Source organism: Schistosoma mansoni, chromosome 1, assembly GCF_000237925.1.
Source record: "Schistosoma mansoni strain Puerto Rico chromosome 1, complete genome".
NCBI lineage: Eukaryota > Metazoa > Platyhelminthes > Trematoda > Strigeidida > Schistosomatidae > Schistosoma > Schistosoma mansoni.
In genome coordinates, this window is record NC_031495.1 from 43,115,703 (window position 1) to 43,136,369 (window position 20,667).

General features: G+C 39.8%; 1 protein-coding gene across 1 annotated transcript in view; it reads right to left on the reverse strand.

Annotated features, from left to right (window-relative positions):
• Smp_079650 (putative chromodomain helicase DNA binding protein) overlaps positions 1-20,088 on the reverse strand; it is a gene marked incomplete at its 5' end in the record, with an annotated part of 37,180 nt that extends 17,092 nt beyond the window's left edge. Inside the window, 8 exons of the mRNA XM_018794510.1 lie at positions 779-2,017; positions 9,159-10,060; positions 10,168-10,473; positions 16,004-16,287; positions 16,324-16,558; positions 16,591-16,638; positions 16,676-16,770; positions 20,046-20,088. Of these exons, the coding sequence (XP_018648915.1) occupies positions 779-2,017; positions 9,159-10,060; positions 10,168-10,473; positions 16,004-16,287; positions 16,324-16,558; positions 16,591-16,638; positions 16,676-16,770; positions 20,046-20,088 (3,152 nt within the window). The remainder of the gene's footprint in view (positions 1-778; positions 2,018-9,158; positions 10,061-10,167; positions 10,474-16,003; positions 16,288-16,323; positions 16,559-16,590; positions 16,639-16,675; positions 16,771-20,045) is intronic.
• Positions 20,089-20,667: the final 579 nt, after the last annotated feature.

Consider the following 20,667-nt stretch of genomic DNA (forward strand, 5'->3'; position numbering starts at 1 on the left):
GGTATGTTCGTGCGTTCCACTTAATGACTAATTCCTTTAATTATTGTACTAATCAGATTGTTATTTTTACGTTTAGAAACAGATAAAGTTTAAAGCCAAGTCGTCCTTGTTCTGACTATAGCTTTTACATAAACTCTGGGGTCGCCAGTATCGTGTTTACAGTTCTAGTAAAATATCTGTAGGACAAATTACATCCTACACACCATTCGACTAGAAGTGATGATACTTCCAACGTAAATGGACTGACTGATCCGGACTAAACACGAAGTACTGTATTAAAGTTGAATGGAGAGTGATGTTTGAACTGTTACTCAGGTCACTTAGAAGGCATCGGATTACGTCGGGGTTTTCACTTAACAAAACGTTGTCATTTACATACTCTACGTCGAAAAGCAGATCTCTGAATAGATCAATCCATAGAAATTTGGACGAATAGCATATTATCTCCGAAACATCTAAACAAGATCTTAATTAATATAAATCATAACTAAATGTATCCCATTTACTCTGGTAGCAGCCCAACAGGTGTAATTAAACCCTAGTACAAGAACGTCCATTTGATTGTTGAGTTGTATCGCTTTAATGTGACTAAAGGACTATAAGAGAAATCCAATAGGAAATCTTCAATACAACTGTAGCTTTCGTAATGAAGTGAGGTTATTCAGGTTGATAACTACCATACTCTTGATTTAAAACCCATAGATCCCAGAAGGCATAAAAAGGGAACAAAAAAATGATGGGAATAATAAAAATAAACTAAACATGCGATGTCACTCACTTTTGCATAGGACTAAGCTCTACTCTGACGATGAATTCACCTTTGGATGGCATGTCCTGTAGCACATCAGCCTTAAGACGCCTAAGTAAGTGCTGACCAAGCATATCGTGAAGTTTTTTTACTTGTTCTTCTTTTGATATATCAGCGAACTCATCTAAGAATCCTTGCATATCGTTGAACTTCTCAGGGGTCATAAAATGTAGTAGGTGGAAAAGTTCTTCTAGATTATTTTGAAGAGGAGTTCCTGTTAGCAATAACTTATATCCAATTTTATAGGTTGTTAAGATACGGAAAAACTTTGACTGATTATTTTTTAGTCGATGAGCCTCATCTACAACAAGAACTTCCCAATCTATGGAGCCTAGTAAAGCTTGATCAATACTAATTAACTCATAACTTGTTAAAAGTACATGAAATCTGACTGAAGTACCGGTTCTCATTTTCATAGCTTTAGCACCACCACGGACAGCACCCTCATCGAATGAGAATTCGTGCTCTCTTATAACTGTTCGTGAGTCTTTATCGCCAATGTAAGAGACTACATAAAGATCTGGAGCCCAAAACTCGAATTCACGCTCCCAGTTAATAATTGTTGAGAGTGGAGCGGCAACAAGGAAAGGACCACGACAATGACCTTCTTTGTACAGAGAATAAAGGAAAGCAATTGTTTGGATCGTTTTCCCCAAACCCATCTCATCAGCTAAGATTGTGTCGATTTTGTTACCGAAGGAAAACCTAAGCCAATTGACACCTTCCAGTTGGTATTCATGCAACTGTCCATCTGTTTCATCAAGAAAGCTTGGTTGAGAAGTGTATTGTTTCTTTAAATCTGTCAAACATTTATCTGGTGGTAGTTTACGGAGTAATTCAGGACTTAAATTTTCAGCAGCCAGCTCTTTTGAAGAACGGCGACCAGGTTTATGTCTTTTGCACAAACTGACAACCGACAATGAACCATCAGGACCCACGGTGCTACACAAATGTCCCATGAAGACCTTACGCATTGTACGATATTCTTCAATGAATTTATCCATATCAACAACTTCACCGTCTCGTGCTTCCCATGTGCATTCATCATATGGTAAATCACGCCATTTAACTAGATACCAGGTCTGACCTCCTCTACCAGTTCTATGGTCGATGATCCTTTGCGGTTGTAACCATTCCGGTCTAACACCCCATTTATAGAAGCGTTCTTCTAAATTGTGGGGATCTGCAACCTTTTCACGAGCTCGACCCCTGTAAAGAGAGAAATGAACGCTATATATATGTAGAGAAATGCTTAGATATCACAAATATAATTTGCGAACAAATATTCTACTGAGGATTTAAAAATACAAGGTTTTAACTTAAAAAGTTTCCATAGTGTGTAATTCTGACTGTTTCTTTACACAAACGAATTTATTTTAAACACCCTAAACTCAGTTTAAATTTACGCTTGACATGAATGAAAATCCCAACAAATAAATTTTATTTATTAGGATATGGACGAAAATATATTTAGTGAAATCTAATTACAATGGCATAAAAATAAGTTTCGAATTATCATAAAGAATCTCGAGTTTGGTTACACACAAACTTCCTAAAGTTCAAACAGTCTACACATTAAAAACACCATAAAAGCCAACGATTTCGGGAGAGGACTAATACATCTGGGACATTAAGACTAACTGGAAGCCATAACTTAATTCTACAGGCATGGATTAAGGTTTAAGGAAGAACGTGTTTGTAAAGTCACAACTGATGAATTTGCATTAAATCCAACGTTTTGCTCGGCAATGTAGTCCAGGTTTTTTCAAGGAAATACAATCAAACATCAAAATTATCGAATATAAATAGGTACATGGTTCTTCGGCTAACTGTATACTAAAGAGGTCATTCAGTCATGTTAACAATGTTTAAAGTAGGTATTTGATTTATTGTGTATGAGACATGTGGTGTGTAACGAAGTGTGTTAAAACAACATATTCGCAAGTGGATGAGGTGTGAGAAATTTCATTCACTATTTATCGCCTCTGATCAGTGAATTTTAAAAGAAAATATGCAATTCTAATATATGATATTAATCAAATATGTCCCACCATGCATAAAATCAAGATAAGTGAACAAAATAAGAATAAATGAAGGAATGTTTGTGTTATTTCTGCTGTTCCAGTTAATTGCTTAACATATTCAGACAAGACAACTGATTAGAACAGTTGAATGTAATTGTTTTTAGATAATGATATATTAAGTGGAATAAATAGCTCAGGTTTACTTAGTAATTACTAGTTACCATGAGACAGCTAATTGTATTCCGTCTCTCCCGTTAATACTACTCGGATTTGCCCATATGTATGGGGCTTCGGCTGTTAGTCTTTCTTTGTAAGAAACCAATTGTATGACCCGACTCTATTGAGTGCAATGCTATCGCTGATTTGTTTTTATATCACCTGAGGTCAGTCAGTCAGTCAGTCACAACGTAGAACTTCGTACGTACGTACATCAGTTCGAGTTGCCATACCACATTAGCACAGAGATGCAGTTGTCGATTCAAATCCCATAGTGGTAGAAGTAGTAGGAGTATAATCAGAAATCCAAAAGATTAGGGGTTTCAAGAAATTATTGAAGGAGTATAGTACAGTGAAATAAATTTGGAAAGAGAAAAAGATAAAGACATGAGGAATTCAGAAGATTAGAATTTGGTAGAACACAAAGAGTGGATGCATCTTCGCCATTGCAAACGATTTTGAGCCATGTCATTCAAGGTCTCTAACCATCGGTTGCTGTCATCTCGCGAATCCCAACCAGGTAGTCTACACCTACCAACATGGCCCAGTCCACTTGTCAGTGACTTCATTGATTTGTGCCACGTTTTGGTCTGGCCACCCCTAGCTTTCTTCCAACCTACTCCTACACCATGAAACATTGCACGTCGGGGCAGTCGGTGGTCGGGCATACGTAACACATGTCCCAGCCATCTCAACTGATGAAGTTTCACTACTTCATCAATCGATTTGCCATCCCTACCTAGTACTCGTTTCCTAACAACTGCATTACTTACCCGGTGGTCCCAGGATATACGAGCAATGCTTCGAAGACACCTATGATCGAACACTAGTAGCCTACGAATATCCTCTACTCTTATTGGCCATGTTTCACTGCCATAGAGTAGGACGGAGCGAACTGCTGCACAGTAAACCCGTCCTTTGGTTGCTAGACGGATATCTCGCCTACGCCATAAATGACGCAAGTTGGCGAAAGCTAGACGAGCCTTCTGTATCCGTGCTGAGATTTCGTCACATACCAGACCACAAGGGCTGATGAGATTTCCAAGATAAGTGAAGTGGTCTACACGCTCAACTACTTCACTCCCTATCATTAGTTCAGGTGTCGATGCAACCCAATCCTGAAGTAACATTTTGCACTTCGAGGGAGAGAATCGCATTCCGAACATGCCTGCATTGTTGCTTATAGTGGTCAGAAGACTCTGCATGTTGTCAGCGTCTTCACCGAGTAAAACTATGTCGTCGGCGTATTCTAAGTCGACAAGTGAGTCTCCTGGTAAAAGTTCAACTCCTGGAGGTTTAGCTGATGAAAGTGCTATCTCTAAAAGTAAGTCAATGACAAAGTTAAACAAGAATGGGGAGAGTGGACAGCCCTGACGAACGCCACTTGTGGTAATCAGTTCTGATGACAGTTCGCCATAGGCTCTAACTCGACCAGTTGTGCTCGAGTAGAGAGCCTTTATGAGGTTAATGTACTTCTTTGGTACTCCTTTCAGTGACAAACATTGCCATAGAACCTCACGATCAACAGAGTCAAATGCCGCCTTAAGGTCAAGAAATACTACTATTGTGGGACGTCTGAATTTGTGTCTATGTTCTAGGACCTGACGTAGGGTGAATATCTGGTCTATGCAACCACGTCCAGGTCGAAAACCAGCTTGGTTTTCTCTAGTCTGCTCTTCACGAGCTTTGGTTAGGCGACCTAGTATTATTGAAGCTAATATTTTAGACACTATATTAGTCAAACTGATCCCTCTGTGATTGTCACAAGAGGACTTTTGTCCTTTCTTATAAACTGGCACAATCAGTGATTGGGACCAGTCAGATGGAATTACGTCCAGTTCCCAGATTCTACCTAAGACCTCAGTCAATCTCACTGCTAGTACTGGACCACCATCCTTAAAAATCTCAGGGGTCAACCTGTCAGGGCCTGCTGCTCTCCCTCGCTTCAGATTTCCTATAGCTTTTTCAACCTCACAGAGGGTTGGAGGACTTACATCAATTTGCCATTCAGGACGACTGGGGATCGTGGGTAATTGAAGTGTGGCTGAAGGCCAGTTGAACTGATCCCTAAAGTGTTCTGCCCATCGATCCAACCTCCTGGATTGAGAATGAATTATATGCCCATCTTTATCTGAGATGGTTTCACTGATATTCGGGTTCCTAAAACCGGTTTCTTTAACGAGTCTGAATAGCTGCCTACTGTTACCTATTGCCGCTGCCTTTTCCATCTCTCTTGCTTTCGCTACCCACCACTGTTCACGATCATTACGTAGACTTCTTATAAGCCTGCGCTTAAGTTGACTCCGCTCTTCGTTATGCTCAGAGCCAGGTGGGATGAGTTTACGAGCATCTATCAGTGCGGTAGATGCTGCCGAGATCCATTGTTTCTCCCTAACCTTATGGTTTACCTTATTAGCGGATATCACTGCTGATTCCACAGCTTTTCGGATGTCATTCCACGCTGCCTCGGGGTGGACACAACTTACATGGCTGCCTAACTGTTTTTCTAGTTGTTCCTGAAATATATTCTTAGCTTGCCTACCATTAAGTAGAACCCTTAGAGGCTTCCCTGCAGTGTCTTTCCTACGTCCAGTAAGACGCAGACAAATACGTGCTCGCACTAGAGCATGATCTGAATCTAAGCATGTGCCCCAGAATGAGCGACAGTCTTCTATCGAGCCCCTCCATCGGTGGCTGATAGCGATGTGATCTAATTGGGTCCAACGTTGGGACGAATTCGGGGGTCGCCAGGTCAAAAGATGTTTTTCCTTATGCTTAAAGTTAGTATTTGCAAGAAATAGGCGGTTATCTGAGCATAGCTGCAACAGACGGTCGCCATTATCTGTTCTTTTCGCCATGACACCATAAGATCCACCCAGGTGTCCTTCCCTTTCACTTAGTTTACCTACTTGAGCATTAAAGTCACCTGCTACTATTACTACATCAGAACGCCTAGCTTCTCGGAGAAGGTCAGAAAGTTTCCTGTAGAACTCATCTTTTATATCGTCTGAGCTGCAGTCAGTGGGAGAGTAGGCAGAGACGACGAAGAGGCAACGACGAATTTCCCTATCTTTCCGAGTCCTTACTGATCCGTTTAGTCGAACAGCGCATAGACGACTGTCTACTGGGATCCAGTCTAAAAGAGCTAGTTCTGCCCTAGGACTTAATGCTATACCTACTCCAGCGAGGCCACGGGAAGCAGCGTCAGGGCTTCCAGATACACGGAGCGTGTATCGAGATGAAACTTTATTTTGATTAGGTGCGGTCAAATGAATGACACTACTCGGATCTTGTATGCGCGTTTCGGAGACGCAGCACACATCGATGGTGTAAGATTCTAGAGTTCTAGCTAAGGAAGCCTGTTGTCCTATTTGGCACAATGTTCGGACATTAAAAGTTCCTATATGTAGTTTAGAGCGTGGTTTCAAGAGACCAGGAATAACGTTCTGTGTACTCGAATCGTTTGCCCTAGCGGTGCGACGCGATAAAAGGACGTGGGAAGGGTTAGTCGAGGAGATAACAGAGTTATTAGGTGTAGGAAGGATTTGAAAGCGACCAACTTGGTCTTGTGTGCAGTTAAGGGTATGAGGGCTAGTATCACTTCCCGGCTGCCCACACCGTGGAAGGGTATTTCTTGAGGGACCTGAAAAAGAAGTTGGATTAGTGTTGGTCTTAACGACCTGGGAGCGTGACCGCAGTGCCCAAGGGACATCTGCTTGAGGCCGGTCACGCACGGCCTTTTTGTGGGGGATTTTTGACGTGTTAGCTCCGTTCTTCAAAAGTCCTTACCGCCGGAGACGGAAATCCGTGGGATAAGGCGAGGTGTGCATTTTTAGGGTCGACCTTTTCTAACCCCACCCCTCCTTGTGGGAAGGCAGCATCGCTGTCATGCTGGTTGTCTGAAGGAAACACCTTACTGCTTTCACACCTCTGTACAGTCAGCAGTACGACTTCGCCTTCGGACCTTGGGATTGCTGCTTTTAGTCTCACCGCTCTTCAACCGACCTGTCTGGCATGGTAGGACCTTGAGGAACGATTGTTCCAGCCAGCATAGCTCGATTGGATCATCACGATAGGCAAGCCCGACCACCACGTCAAGGTAGCAGCAACGGTCGGGATATCACCTGAGGATTTAAGAATATGCTTTAAACAAAGTTTGTGCTCCTTCACCCTCACATTCAGTTGTCGTGATGTTTCACCTACATATATAGCACTACAATCACTATTTTTGATTTCATAAACACAATTTCATTGTTCCTCCTATTGTATTATATCTTTGATTCTTACCAGTTTTGATCCTAGAGTATTGTTTCTTCGGAAGAATGCTCATATATTTTGAAGATTTAGGATCATTCTGAAATTCCTTTGCGATATGGGGTCACCACCATGTTAACTCATTCTTTTTGTTTACCTCTTTTCTTATCTTTTTGGTCCTCCTTCTTAATCATTATTTTCATCAAATCCTTAGGATAGTTATTCATTATCAGAGTGGACATAACTAAGTTCCTTTCAGTTTCTTTGTCACTTGGTTCCTTGACGAGTTTCTGGATTCTAGTTATCAAATTCTTGGCCACTGTCACTTTGGTGGGATGGGCATATGCTGACTTGTAATATTAATATTTCCCAGAATATCTTGGCTTTCGAAATATAATTATTTTTAAACAATCATTACATTTGTTTTCAACCAAACAGTCCAGAAAAGGTCATTTGTAATCAGTGGATTCAATCTCCTTAGTGAATTTTTGTCAGACATACTGTTGACGTTTTTAAACAGTTCGTCTAATCCATCTCGTTTTGTAATGAAAAGTGTCATCTACGTATCTCATCTAGATTTTAGGTGGAAGAGGGCACTTTGAGATTACACTTGTTTCCAATGAATGCATGAACACGTTAGCGACAATTAGAGAAACCGATGATCACATTGTCACATCTGTTTGCCTTCACAAATCTCGAAAATTGAAAAATGTTGAATGCAAACATAGGTCCAGAGCTTTAGTAATGTGTGAGGGACCTAGTAGACATCGTAGTTTTAGTGAAAGTCAAATAAAATACGGAAAAAATTCTGGTGGTTTCATAGACATCACCACTACTATCCTCAGAGAAGATGAATTAATGGCAAATTTCGATGTTTGCTCTTTGTTCACTAATTTTCTTGTTAGGAAGGCTTTAGATATTGTGTATAATTGCTTAGATTCTGACACTGAACTAAAACAACGATGTCCATTGGGTAAGATTTTACAAATACGTCCTTCCTCCTTAATGTCTTACATCAATTTGGCGCCCAAATACTGTAAAACTATTCGTTCAAATCTAGACGAAAGTTCTTATATGGATTAAGGTTATTTCAAGGAACGTAGAATAAAGCATTATAACCTACATAATTCAACTTAACAAGAATAAATTACGTAATGGAATGTCGGTCTAACCGCTCACTTTTGTTTTACATTATTAATATACTAGGCAGGTGTGATTGGGGATGTTTTATATGTACACGGTCAAATATTTGCAGCAATATGAGTGATATGTTGACAGTTGTAATTGGGAATTCCCATATCACTAAAGATAAAAAAGAATGTCTGTTCATAAAGTAACACGATTTCTTTGGTAATTTAGGGGATTTGAAACGAGTTCAAAACATCGTTATTTCGTTCGGTTCATTGCAGACAATACTATCGAACATCACTCCGTTGTTCGGTACTACATGTATTGTATGCGCGTGCTTTATTAGGAATAAAAATTTACATTCTTAGACTAGGAAATCAATTCCAATTTGCAGATGTACTTTCTTAAGTAAGTGATAGACGAAACAAGTGCATGATAAAGAGAAACAACCTAGAAATCTACATGGGGTTAAGGCAACCTTAATCTAGTGGGTTATGAGCTTACCCGTAGACAGGTCTGATCCTTGGTTTACCAAAAGACGAAGAAAATCGAAATGAAATCGAGACAAACCCTGGGGTTACTCTTCGAATAAAGCGACTAACAATTAACATACTTGCCGTTTATCAGAAAATACAGTTACATTATCATTGTTATCAACTCAACTAAAAAGATTATGGTGAGTGTTACCGAATAGACTGTATTTTAGTTATTTGGAAATATAAACCCACCTATAGGTGCTCCCATCTTCAGGAAGTGGAGGCTCTTCCATATCATTTTTCTTGAAATAATTTCGCAGCATGATTGGGTGGTGAACATCTAACTGTAGTTCAGTGAGCCATTCAGAGTGCCAGTATGACAAATCTGAGTACTTGACAAAAAATTCTCTTGTGGGACGTCTTACGTGAAGTGGTTTAATTGAAATATGCTGTGGTTTTGTATTTAAAGAGTTACTATCTTCTATAACAGGTTTTGATTCATTATCCGCTAAAAATTTAACAGCGGCTTTATCCGAGTCTATTGGTACTGAGATGACTGGGTTGTTATCTGATTTAGAATCTTGATCAGGAACAGTACAAACATTCCCCGACACAATTTCGGCATTTAACGTTTCCTCACTTTTTACTTCATGGACCTGTTCTTGTGAACGCTGATGATAGTGTGTATGGACAAGTTCATCGGTAATTTTAGGAGGTTCAAACCATCTCCATGTAAGTATTCTACACACCTTGGCTTTTAGTGGTTTACAGCCACAACGTGGACACAACCAAACTCCTTCAGGAATATTAGCCAGAGGTGGAATTAAACAAGCTATGTGGTAACTAGCTGGACAGTTATCACAACAAATAAGATCACCACCATCTCTACATTCCGTACAAAATTCTTGATGTTCATCTTTTTCAGGAGAGGTTGGGTGAACAGCAGATACTATTTTTCCATCCTTGTCAGATGTTACAGCTGGTTCAGATCCACTATCTTCACACTCCTTATTTCCTTTAGAAACTGATGTGATACCTTCCTTCTCACAGTGGGGACAAGACCAAGTTCCTTCTGGAGCTTCTTCTAACTCTGGATCTAAACACACCAAATGATATGCACGTGGACATGTATCACACAGCATTATTTCACCTCCCTAATAGAAAGAAAAGATATTCACTTAAAAGAGAATCTAAGAACAGATATTAGTTATGTAAATTAACTGAATTGAGAATACATAAGATGCAGTTGTATCGATCTTACTTGTTGACAAACTTCGCAATAATCCTGATGATCGGTCTCATAACCTTCTTCCTCGCCGATTTTCGTAAAAGTGCGTGCAACAACCAGGGGAAATCGAGCAGTTGTCTTCTGGTGAGTATGGTTTACTTTACTAGACAGGAAACTCGAATCGACTAATTTGGACCCAGGGCCATTCCCACCAGCAGTAGGACGCCTACCTGCCCGTTGCTTGCGACGATCACGTTCTTCATCTTGAGCTAATTCGGCCTCTTCTAACTGTCGTTCGAATTCTTCATCACTTGTGTTATGGCCTCCAACAGACTGCTCCTGTATCGTTTTGTAAATATAAAAACAAAAGGATAAAATATAAGTGCATGATTTCTATTGTTCATTAATAATCCCATAGAGGAAATTAATCCTGACTTAGCATTGTTAAGCTACCCAAAAGACTACGAAGGAAAAATGCAAACCACAAAGGCAATGAACTAGTAAGAGAGCTGACACAACTTTTATTTTAAACCTGCCCAGAAAGAAATGTAAATTCATTTGTATTGATTGTTCGAATCTTCCCACTTACGTTTAGGAGTGAAACTGACCAGTCACTTTGGTAGATATGCGCCCTCTGAAGATTGCCTAGGTATTCCCACTAAATCATGGGTATTTTAAGCAGATAAATGTTGGCTAGCAGTGGGATTTCGGACACACGTTTCTTCCTGTTTGAAACTCGTCAGCTAAACGCACCTGCATCCCAAAGTTGATGTTCACTTCGGATCTTGAACTCAGGACCTTTCTCTTCAAAAACCAACGCGTTATCCACTTAGCTCGAGTCGAGAGTCAATATCTTGTGAAATGGAGTTAATTTTAATTCATTTGTATTGGTTGTCTGAATATTTTCATTGATGTCTAGGACTATAATTTTGTAAATACTGAGCATCAACCTACTCTCTACATTATATGAAAGACAAAAAAACTGAAGCCCTAGGAGATTGTTGTTAGAAAAACACGTTTAATAAACTCTTGTAAATTGTTTGTTACTAGTTTTGGTGACACTTGTTTTAGTCACTTTGATTTTCACTTGGAAACTTTTAGAACATATTTCCTAAAGATTAACGGAAAAACTTAAAAGCTTTTTATGTGACAAAATAATTAGTTATTAAGTTTAGTTTTTTTTAAAGATAAATAAATGAAGGACAGTTAACATGGATTTGATGATATTAAAGAAAAATAATAAATAGGTTAAATAAAAACAGACATACTCATGCTTTTATACTCTTTAACATTACACTATTTGATAAGCATAATAGTTAATGGTAAAAACTTGACTGTACATCTTTATCCGCAAGCAAAATGAAACATTACTGGACTTGATAGTTTTCGGAATAAAACAATTTAAAATCATGATAAAATGTTAATTATATAGTATAGAAATATCATTCAACTACATTTACAGTGAGAAATCTTATGGATAAGAATTCCGGTTATAATTTTATCGTAGGGAATTATCCATTGAAACAACATTAATATTTACAAAATATGAGGTAGAATTTGAGTAATAATAATTGATTTTTTAAAACAAACAGAAAATGGGGTGACTTAAAGAATATTAATCACAAAGAACATGATCAATTTCAACTAATAGTAGATGAATAGTGGTTTATTTCAATCAAAATGTATATGGGCAAAGAATACTTATTTAAAAATATAAAAATGTGAAATCGCACTACGTGGGACAGTAAAAAATGTTGATTCTGACATTATATTTAACTAGTTGTTCGTCAAGTATTTCATAACTCAACCATAAAAAAACAATATCCTTAAAGTATTTAAATGGGGTATTTTTCATTACATGAAAAGCTCTCCACAACACGTAAGTTATAAAGTGATAAATAGCGAAGTAACGATAATTACTCTTTTATTGATAATGGTATTTATTTAGACATAAACACTGGTACGAGGATGCACCGAACATATATGCGCCACACCACTCAATTTGTGACTGGAATACTGTCCAGGTGACTAAATCGAAGCATGTGGTTCTTTTCAGGGGGCCATTCCTCGAGCCTTCGACCTAAAGGTCTAATCCACAAACCCGACCGTTGCTGCTACCTTGACGTGGTGGTTGGGCTTGCCTATCATGACTAACCAATAGAGCTATACTGGCTGGAACAATCGTTCCTCAAGGTTCTACCATGCCAGCCAGGTCGGTTGAAGAGCGGTAAGACTAAAAGCAGCAAACTCAAGGCCCGAAGTCGTACGGCTGACTGTACAGAGGTGTGATGGCAGTAAGGTGTTTCCTTCAGACAATCAGCATAACAGCGATGCTGCCTTCCCACAAGGAGGGGAGGGGTTAGAAAAGGTCGACCCTAAAAATGCACACCTCGCCTTATCCCACGGATATCCGTCTCCGGCGGTAAGGTATCAACAGGTACGGAGCTAACACAAAAATTACCCACAAAAAGGTCGTGTGTGACCGACCTCAAGCAGTTGTTCCTTGGGTACTGCGGTCACGCTCTAGGTTACTATTTTTATTTATTTTATTTAATCACATATATATTGGTACAAAGGGCACCGGATACATATGCGCCACACAAAGTAATGAGAATGGGAGGAGAAGGAAAAAGATGAGTATATATAAAGGAAGGAAAAAAAGAAAAGGAGGAGAGTAATGATAGGGGGAACTGAAATGTACAACCAGAAGAGCTCTCTCAGTTAGGAAAGTTATAGCCGCTCTTTGTGAAGAAAGTAGAAGAAGGTTGAAAAGTAAGGTTACACAAATTGGGGATAAAAGGGGGTGAATTAGCGATAAGGTAAATAATAATAATAACAGTAATAATGCAAATTGATTTGTTTCTAGTATGAACGAGAATATAATTGTCAGTTGAATGTTCCATTTCATTTATTTGCGAGAGGGCTGTGAGACTGCCCGGGTGCCCAAACCGAAGCTGGTGGTTTTCTTAGGGGGCCACACCCCGAGCCTTTAAACTAAAGGTCTAACCCACAAGGCAGTGGAGCATCGTGAGGAGATGCAGTCCCATGGTAGCCGGTGACCAATAACTGGTTCATTCGCCATTTGTTCCTTCATGATACGGGAGCCCATGTACACCATTGGTTTGGAATCAGGGTTTTCCAACTCCCCTAGGTGGACCCTCCGTGTCCACCAACCCGGTTATAGCGCCGGACATTCGCTTTTCGTCCTCTCAATTTCGTAAACAACACTCCTGCCACGAGAAGGCAGTGAGTAGGACTTCCCTGGCAGGGGCTATATACGCGTGGCCATGTGAGAGTATTTCGAGAGGGAGAGCGGACTCTCCCCACTCTCGGTCGTACCAGGGCATCTGGGGGCATTTGGGTTACTAAGACCACTTCTAATCCAACTTCCTTTTCAGGTACCTCCAGAAAAACCCATGGTGCGGGCAACTGGGAAGTGATAACTGCTCTCATACCTCTAACAGCGCTCAAGATCACTGTATTCATAACCAATCTTCTTCAATCCCTATTACTCCTCCCACCTCGACTTACAACACTAAACTTCCTCTTTCGGCTTCCTCCTCAAGTGTCACCATGGCCAACGATTCTAGTGCGCGAAACACCTTCCCAGGTCTACTAAAACCTCGCTCCAAACTACGCATTGAAGCCTTCAACGCATGTACCCTATGTCAAATCGGGCAGCAGGCCTCCTTGGCTAAAACCCTAGAATCTCGTTCCATTGATGTATGCTGTCTCCGAAACACGCATACAGGATCCTAGTGTGGTCATTCATTTGACCTCACCTCGCCAAAATGGACAGCTAACAAAATACACTCTCCGTGTATCTGGCGATCCTATGACTAGTTCTCGTGAACTTGCAGGTGTAGGCATAGCACTTAGTACAAATGCAGAACAAGCACTATTAGAATGGATCCCCGTTAACAGTCTCCTGTGTGTTGTCCGGTTAAATGGCTCCTTAAGAACTCGGAAGGATAGACACACGTCGTTGCCTTCTCGCTGTTTCTGCCTACGCTCCCATTGACCGCAGCCCGGATGAAGTAAATGATGACTTTTACAGAAAGCTCTCTGAACTTCTTCAAAAAGCTAAGCGCTCAGACGTAGTACTCGTAGCGGGTGACTTTAATGCCCAAGTAGGCAGCTTAAACCAAACAGAAAGACATTTAGGTGGGTATATTAGTATTCTGGCTAAGCTAACAGATAATGGTGGTCGTCTGTAGCAACTGTGCTCAGACAATCGTTTATTTTAGCATAAGAAGAGATATTGTCTAACATGGCTACCCCCTGTAACAAACCAAAGATTGACTCAAATAGACAATATTGCCAAAAGTCATCGTTGGAGAGACTCTATAATAGGCTGTCGCTCGTTCTAGAATGCATGTTTAGACTCTGATCACGCTTTAATACGAGCACGCATTTGTCTGCGCCTCGCTGGACACAGGAAAACTACACTGAGAAGATCCATTAGGATTGAACTGGAGGACGAACAAGCCAAATGTAGATTCTAGGAACAACTGAGTTCACATCTAGGCAGTTCTGTAAACGAGACTGACCCAGATGCTGCTTGGAAAGACATACGAACAGCTGTGGGAACAGCAGGAACATCTATTAGTAATTTAAACCATAGGGTTACAAAAAGCCAGAGGATTTCCTCTAAGTCTATTGCACTGATGGATCCTACACTATATCCTTATATGCAACCTTTATTTTATATATTACCACCATTTAATTAACTACTATGGATCCGGTGTTCTTGTTGTGCTAATGAGTCAGGTATGGCAACTTAAACCGATGCATATATGTGCCTGGTCTTACGTTGTAGCTGACTGACTGAATCCACAAGGCAGTGCAGTAACGTTAGGAGATACAGTCTCATGGTAGCCAATGACAAACAATGGTTTCATATGCCATTTGTTCCCTTAAGATTCTGGAGCCTATATTCACCATTGGTCCGGAATCAGGGTTTTTCAACACCCTTGGGAGGATCCTCCGTATTCATCAACCTGGTTAAAGAGCCGGACATTCACTTATCGTCCTCTCAATTTCGTAAACAAGAACCCCGCCGCCAGGAGGCAGTGAGTAGGACATCCCTGGCAGTAGTTGTATGCATGTGGTCATGTGGGAGCACTTCGAGAGATCTGACTCTCCACACTCTCGGCCGTACCAGGGCACTTTGGGGCTGATTGTTAGTTTAGATTGGTTCTTACACTCAATAATAATAAGATACAATGACTTATTTAGCAGGTAACAGATTACAACAATCAATATGTGGAAAAATAATGAACAAATAATCTCATGCTACCCACCTCACTAACTATACGGGAGAAAGTAACATCAACACGATTGGTACTCCTTACAGTTCTGAGTAATATTTAATGACGTCTCCGATCATTTGATCACAGGATCCCAACAAACATTAGACTTAGTGTGCAAACAAATACTAGCTACACAGAACTGTTCTCCAAATGTTTCTCGTAGCTAAATCCAATGATACGAAACAATGATCGGTATAGCAACAACTGGAGCAGCACACGAAATTGTGACCTGGTAATCTGACTTTTAGACAATCTATATAATGCGCTAAGCTCATTAGACCAACTAAAGCTAGAATAATACTCAAAAAACCACTGGGTCTCCATCACCATTATGAATTGTTTTAGACAGTAGATTCCAGTTGCTTTTCATAAAACAAGAAATCCTTGTCTGCAAATTAGTAAGACCAAGATTTTTTTATATTAAGGTCAACACAGTTAAGGGAAACCTTGCTCAAATTGTCTATAAAATTCTTGAAAGTGGAACAAAGCATGACTCAAAAGTGTGGGACCTATACATTTATGCGTAAATACGATCAGGTAACAAGGCCTGTACTTACCTCAATTTTTTTACGACCACGCTTTTTCTTTTTCTTGCTTATTCGAATCTTCAAAGGCGGTGTTGCAGCTGGTACATGAGCAGGTGAAGGGGGAGGGGACTGACTTGGAGCCTCACTGCCCGCTCCAGTAGAAAGTGGAGTTGCATACCCGGCCGAAGATATTTGAACCATGTGCTTCCCCACAGCACCTTTACGTTTTTTGAATGACATATTGTGAATACGGATGTCAGAAACTTCATCCTCCTGGGTTTCCGTGTCAACATCGTCGAAATCATCGTCTAAGTCTGAATTTTTCGATTAATGGGATTGCAATTATGTACCTTCCTCTCCTTTTGGGATATAAGGATTCATTATGGCGAATTCTTTCCACTTAGCATCTAACACTTTTTGAACGTCTTCTTTCGATGCATTCGGGTTTTTGTTTGCTATCAAAGGACGAACATACTGGTCAAATAGTTTTTGGATGGTCCAGTTTTCAAAGTCTTCAGTTGAGTAGGTCATCTCTACGTCATCTATCCCTAACTCTTCACATAGCTGATCAACCGTTTTTTCCTTCTAGAAAAGTAACGTAATGGCTAAGATCAAACCTTGGAAACACGATCTGAACGTCTTTTTGGTAAGACTAGAGAATCGTCCTACAGAATAAATGAACAATTTACTTCAAAGGCCTACCCTGTGCTTTAACTTTGCACGCTTTTTAGAGTCCCTTGCTTCAGTTTTAAGTCTACGTCGCTTACCTCTTTTACTGACAGAAGATTCATCGTAATCTGAAATGAAAATTAGGATTGAATATATACAAAATAGAAACTAAGACACCACCTTCCATAGTAAATTGAAATGGTGACCGAGACTAAGAAGCAATACAAAGTATACGATACAGTGTACAATATTCAGTAACCATTTACAACAGATGTATACTGTGGTAAATATTAACTTAATGTGAAAATTGCAACGCATAAATGTATCAATGAACATATTATTAAACCTGGAGGTGGAGTGGGGACTCGGTTTACATATAGTTCATCTGCGACATGTTGCAGACTATAGTTACAACTTAGAAAACTCCTCTCTAGCAGTTTCCCAAGTTGAAAAAGATTTAGGAGTGTTGGTACCCTACGACCTGAAGTCGTATGCGAACTGTGACAAAAACGCCTCCCAAGCAAACCTTGCACTGGTAACATTGAAGCGCATTTTTGGCCAGTTTGACGGTAGAACCTTCCACATAATCTTCAACAGTTTTATCCGTCCCCATTTAGAGTACGGAAACATAGTATTTCCTCTCTCCCTCCAAAAGGATAAGGACATTCTGGAACGTATACAACGTCGAGCCACGAAATCAGTTCGGGGACTCAAATTCAAACCTTACGAAGAGCGCCTCCAATCACTTAACCTTTACCCGTTAGAGTACAGGCGTCTTAGAGGTGACCTTCTTATGACTTACAGTATACTTAACACTTCTGGTCATCCCCTTAGACATCTTCTTAAGCTTAGTCATAACACTAACCTCAGAGGTAACACCCAGAAATTGGAGACCCTATATAACGGAACAGACTGCAGACATAACTTCTACTCCGTTAGAGTTGTCAAGTGCTGGAATTCGCTGCCGACTGAGCTAGTCCAAGCGACCTCCCAAGAGTCCTTTAAGAGGAAACTTGACTTATTCTTAAGGACAAAGGATAACATATTATTATGATTTACCAAATTCTTTTTTTTTCTCTATTATCGTTCATATACCTAGGTTCTTGCCTGGAGGTATTGGTGATTCCCTGCTACTAGACACGGAAGCCCGTTAAGCGAAAGCTTCTTCTATTCCGTCCTCAACCATTTGAACCATTTGAAAATATGTTCTCAACCGCAGACTTCGGATACAGCTAATAAATCGCAAAAATGAATTGTTGTATGTTTTCGTCATAGATACTAGCCTCATTAATTTCACTGGACACAGTTCTAGCTAGAAGCGTTCGTTTGTAGATAGTTAAAATAAGCTTATCTTGCGATTAGTTTTTGTTATTATTTGCATTTCTTCCATTACTTCTCATAATTTGTACAATTATCACTACTGGCCGTAAAATTGTTGTCTGAAAAACGAAACCTTTGATCTTCTGTTCAGTTATTTGACACCACATCGTATGACATCGATTATCGCTCCCAAATACACTGCAGCGTACACATGCTTCTTGTTCTTAATAATCCACTGTTACGATAACGGAACTCTAATATATTGGCTGCCTATGTCTACAGATCACAGTGATATCCTCATTACATGCCTTATCTGTATATACATCTCGGAATATAGCAATTATATTTGGAATTACTAACTACACATAATTGTAGATTACAAGACCAAAAGAAACTCGAACACGTCTATTGCCAACAATTTAAGTAACTTTAATAGTTGAGATTATGAGTCATTTGAAGCTAGACTACCATGGAAAACCTGGAGGCACTGGACGGCCGTTTCGTCACATTGTGGGACCCCTCAGCAGTGGGCATCCATGATCCCTCCTCGCGGGCTTCGAACACAGGATCTATCAGTCTCGTGCGCGAGAGCCTAACCTCTAGGCCACTGAGCCGGCCATAAGCAGTGTCAATGTCTAACTCCAACTAATCCATGAAACTGAGCGACACATCCACCAATGTCTTCAGTTAGTTAGTATTTTGCAACAGACCTGGTTAAACTCCAATAGTCACTGCTTCTCACTAGAACTCCAGGAAATACCTCTTGAAGCCAGTCACTAGTGAGCATAAGTTGATGAATAACAATTGACTCTTGATCCCAATTATTAAAATTATTATAATATCCACAGCAACCCTTATGAGATTTAAGTAACTTCCAGTATATATTTCTTGTGTGTATAATTTATGATTGGTATATTAGGACACTAATTTTCTGCCTTAAAAACGTTGTCATTATTTTCGGAATTGATATATTTTAATCTATCACATTCAATAGAGCATCTGATACAAGTCATATTTGTGCACGCCTTGCAACGCATCTGTTACAGAAACTAGTCAGATTAAACCATCTACTTCTCAATGCATCGAATTTCTTCTGTATACACCTTTGAACCGATCTATTTTCGAATTTTGTTTTGACCTACTTTATGATACCCGTTTAAAGATGGATTACGGGCAACATTGTTGTCAAACAGTTGGTACTAATAACATATTTAGTGGTGAGCCCCGAAGTGATCTTGTGAACCAAACGATAAACTAAGAGTATGCACCTCGTAAAGTTAAATGCATATTTTTTATATACTGTGATATTGATTTTGTGTTGGGGGATTTTTTCGCCGTATTTACAGATTTTGTTTTTAATACATTGAGACACGCCTAAATTCATAAGAATCAAGTCTCGAACACCTTATCTTGCAACTTATTCCATTCTGACCCGGCAATATCGAGGGCTGGTTCTGCTATACAGAAACGGACTTCTACGAACACAGAAAGACAAACCTAGTTCTTCGCAGTAGCAAAGGCACTACCTGCACGAGGAGTGACAGGCGCAAGTCAGCGAAGTGGTGGTGTTAGGCGTAACATTGCTGGTTACGCACGGCAACTTCTGTCGAGGTTGTTACAGTACAAGATATCCATCTTGTGTATGTTGAAAGTATAGGTGTGTGTACCTAAATTGTGTGCATAAATATGTGTAATTTGTAAACTAGAAAGGTCATTTAGAGAAAAGTAGAAAACTCATCATAGGGTGTTGACTTACAACCTAAATAATAAGTAAATTATGTGGATAAATTCCATAATTGGGTAAATTCTGTCTGGTTGAGATAACAACGATAATAATACTTCCATTATGCAGTGAGCGATTCGAATTATTCTACAAACTAGGAATTCTAGAAATAACCCTATTCAAGTTGGGAAGAACTGGTAAAACACAAACGAACTTATGGTATTTGGAATCCAAATAGTGCTAAAAAGCTCAAAAACCCAAGAGAAGCTAAGTGCGTCTTAAAATTTGTAGCTGAAGAAGCAATAAAAATGGTTTTGCATTCCTACACTATGGCTGCATATAATCTACTTGACTGCATACCTGCTACTAAGCTAAGGGATGCTTGTCTTGAAGCATGCAGCATGCTAGACATCGACCATCGGTTTACCTGTCTTAAAAGTGTCAAATCAATCATATCCTCTAATGTTTAAGTTTGATTGTTGTTAAGATACCAAGAAACTTATTGATTCCGGTAAAAGTATTGACTCGTTGACCTAACGCCTTGCGAAAGTATTGTAAGAAAACGTGAAGTGACGGGATAGAGTGGTCATATAGCAGGATGCAACCAGCTAAAGATAACTGACCGAGCAAATAGTATTAAGTGCTCCTATTATGAGCGCGATGTGGCTAAAAATACGACAGATGTTGATCATGAGAATAGAAATCTCTGAGTGGGATGACGGAGGCAACTGATATTTACAGTTCTAATCCGACCTGCTTGGACAATGGAGCACCTGAATATGAAACACATGATGACCCACAGAAAACTAAACCAACAAAATAGATGCTGATCCTCCTAGTAATATTGGACTTCAATAAATTTCGTAAAATCACCTTAAGGCACAGAGACACTCGCTACCTCATAAAGGCGTGTACAGACTGAATCACTGACATTGGTTAAAGGAATAGAATAAGCATAAATCAGTTCCTTCAAAACTGTGCT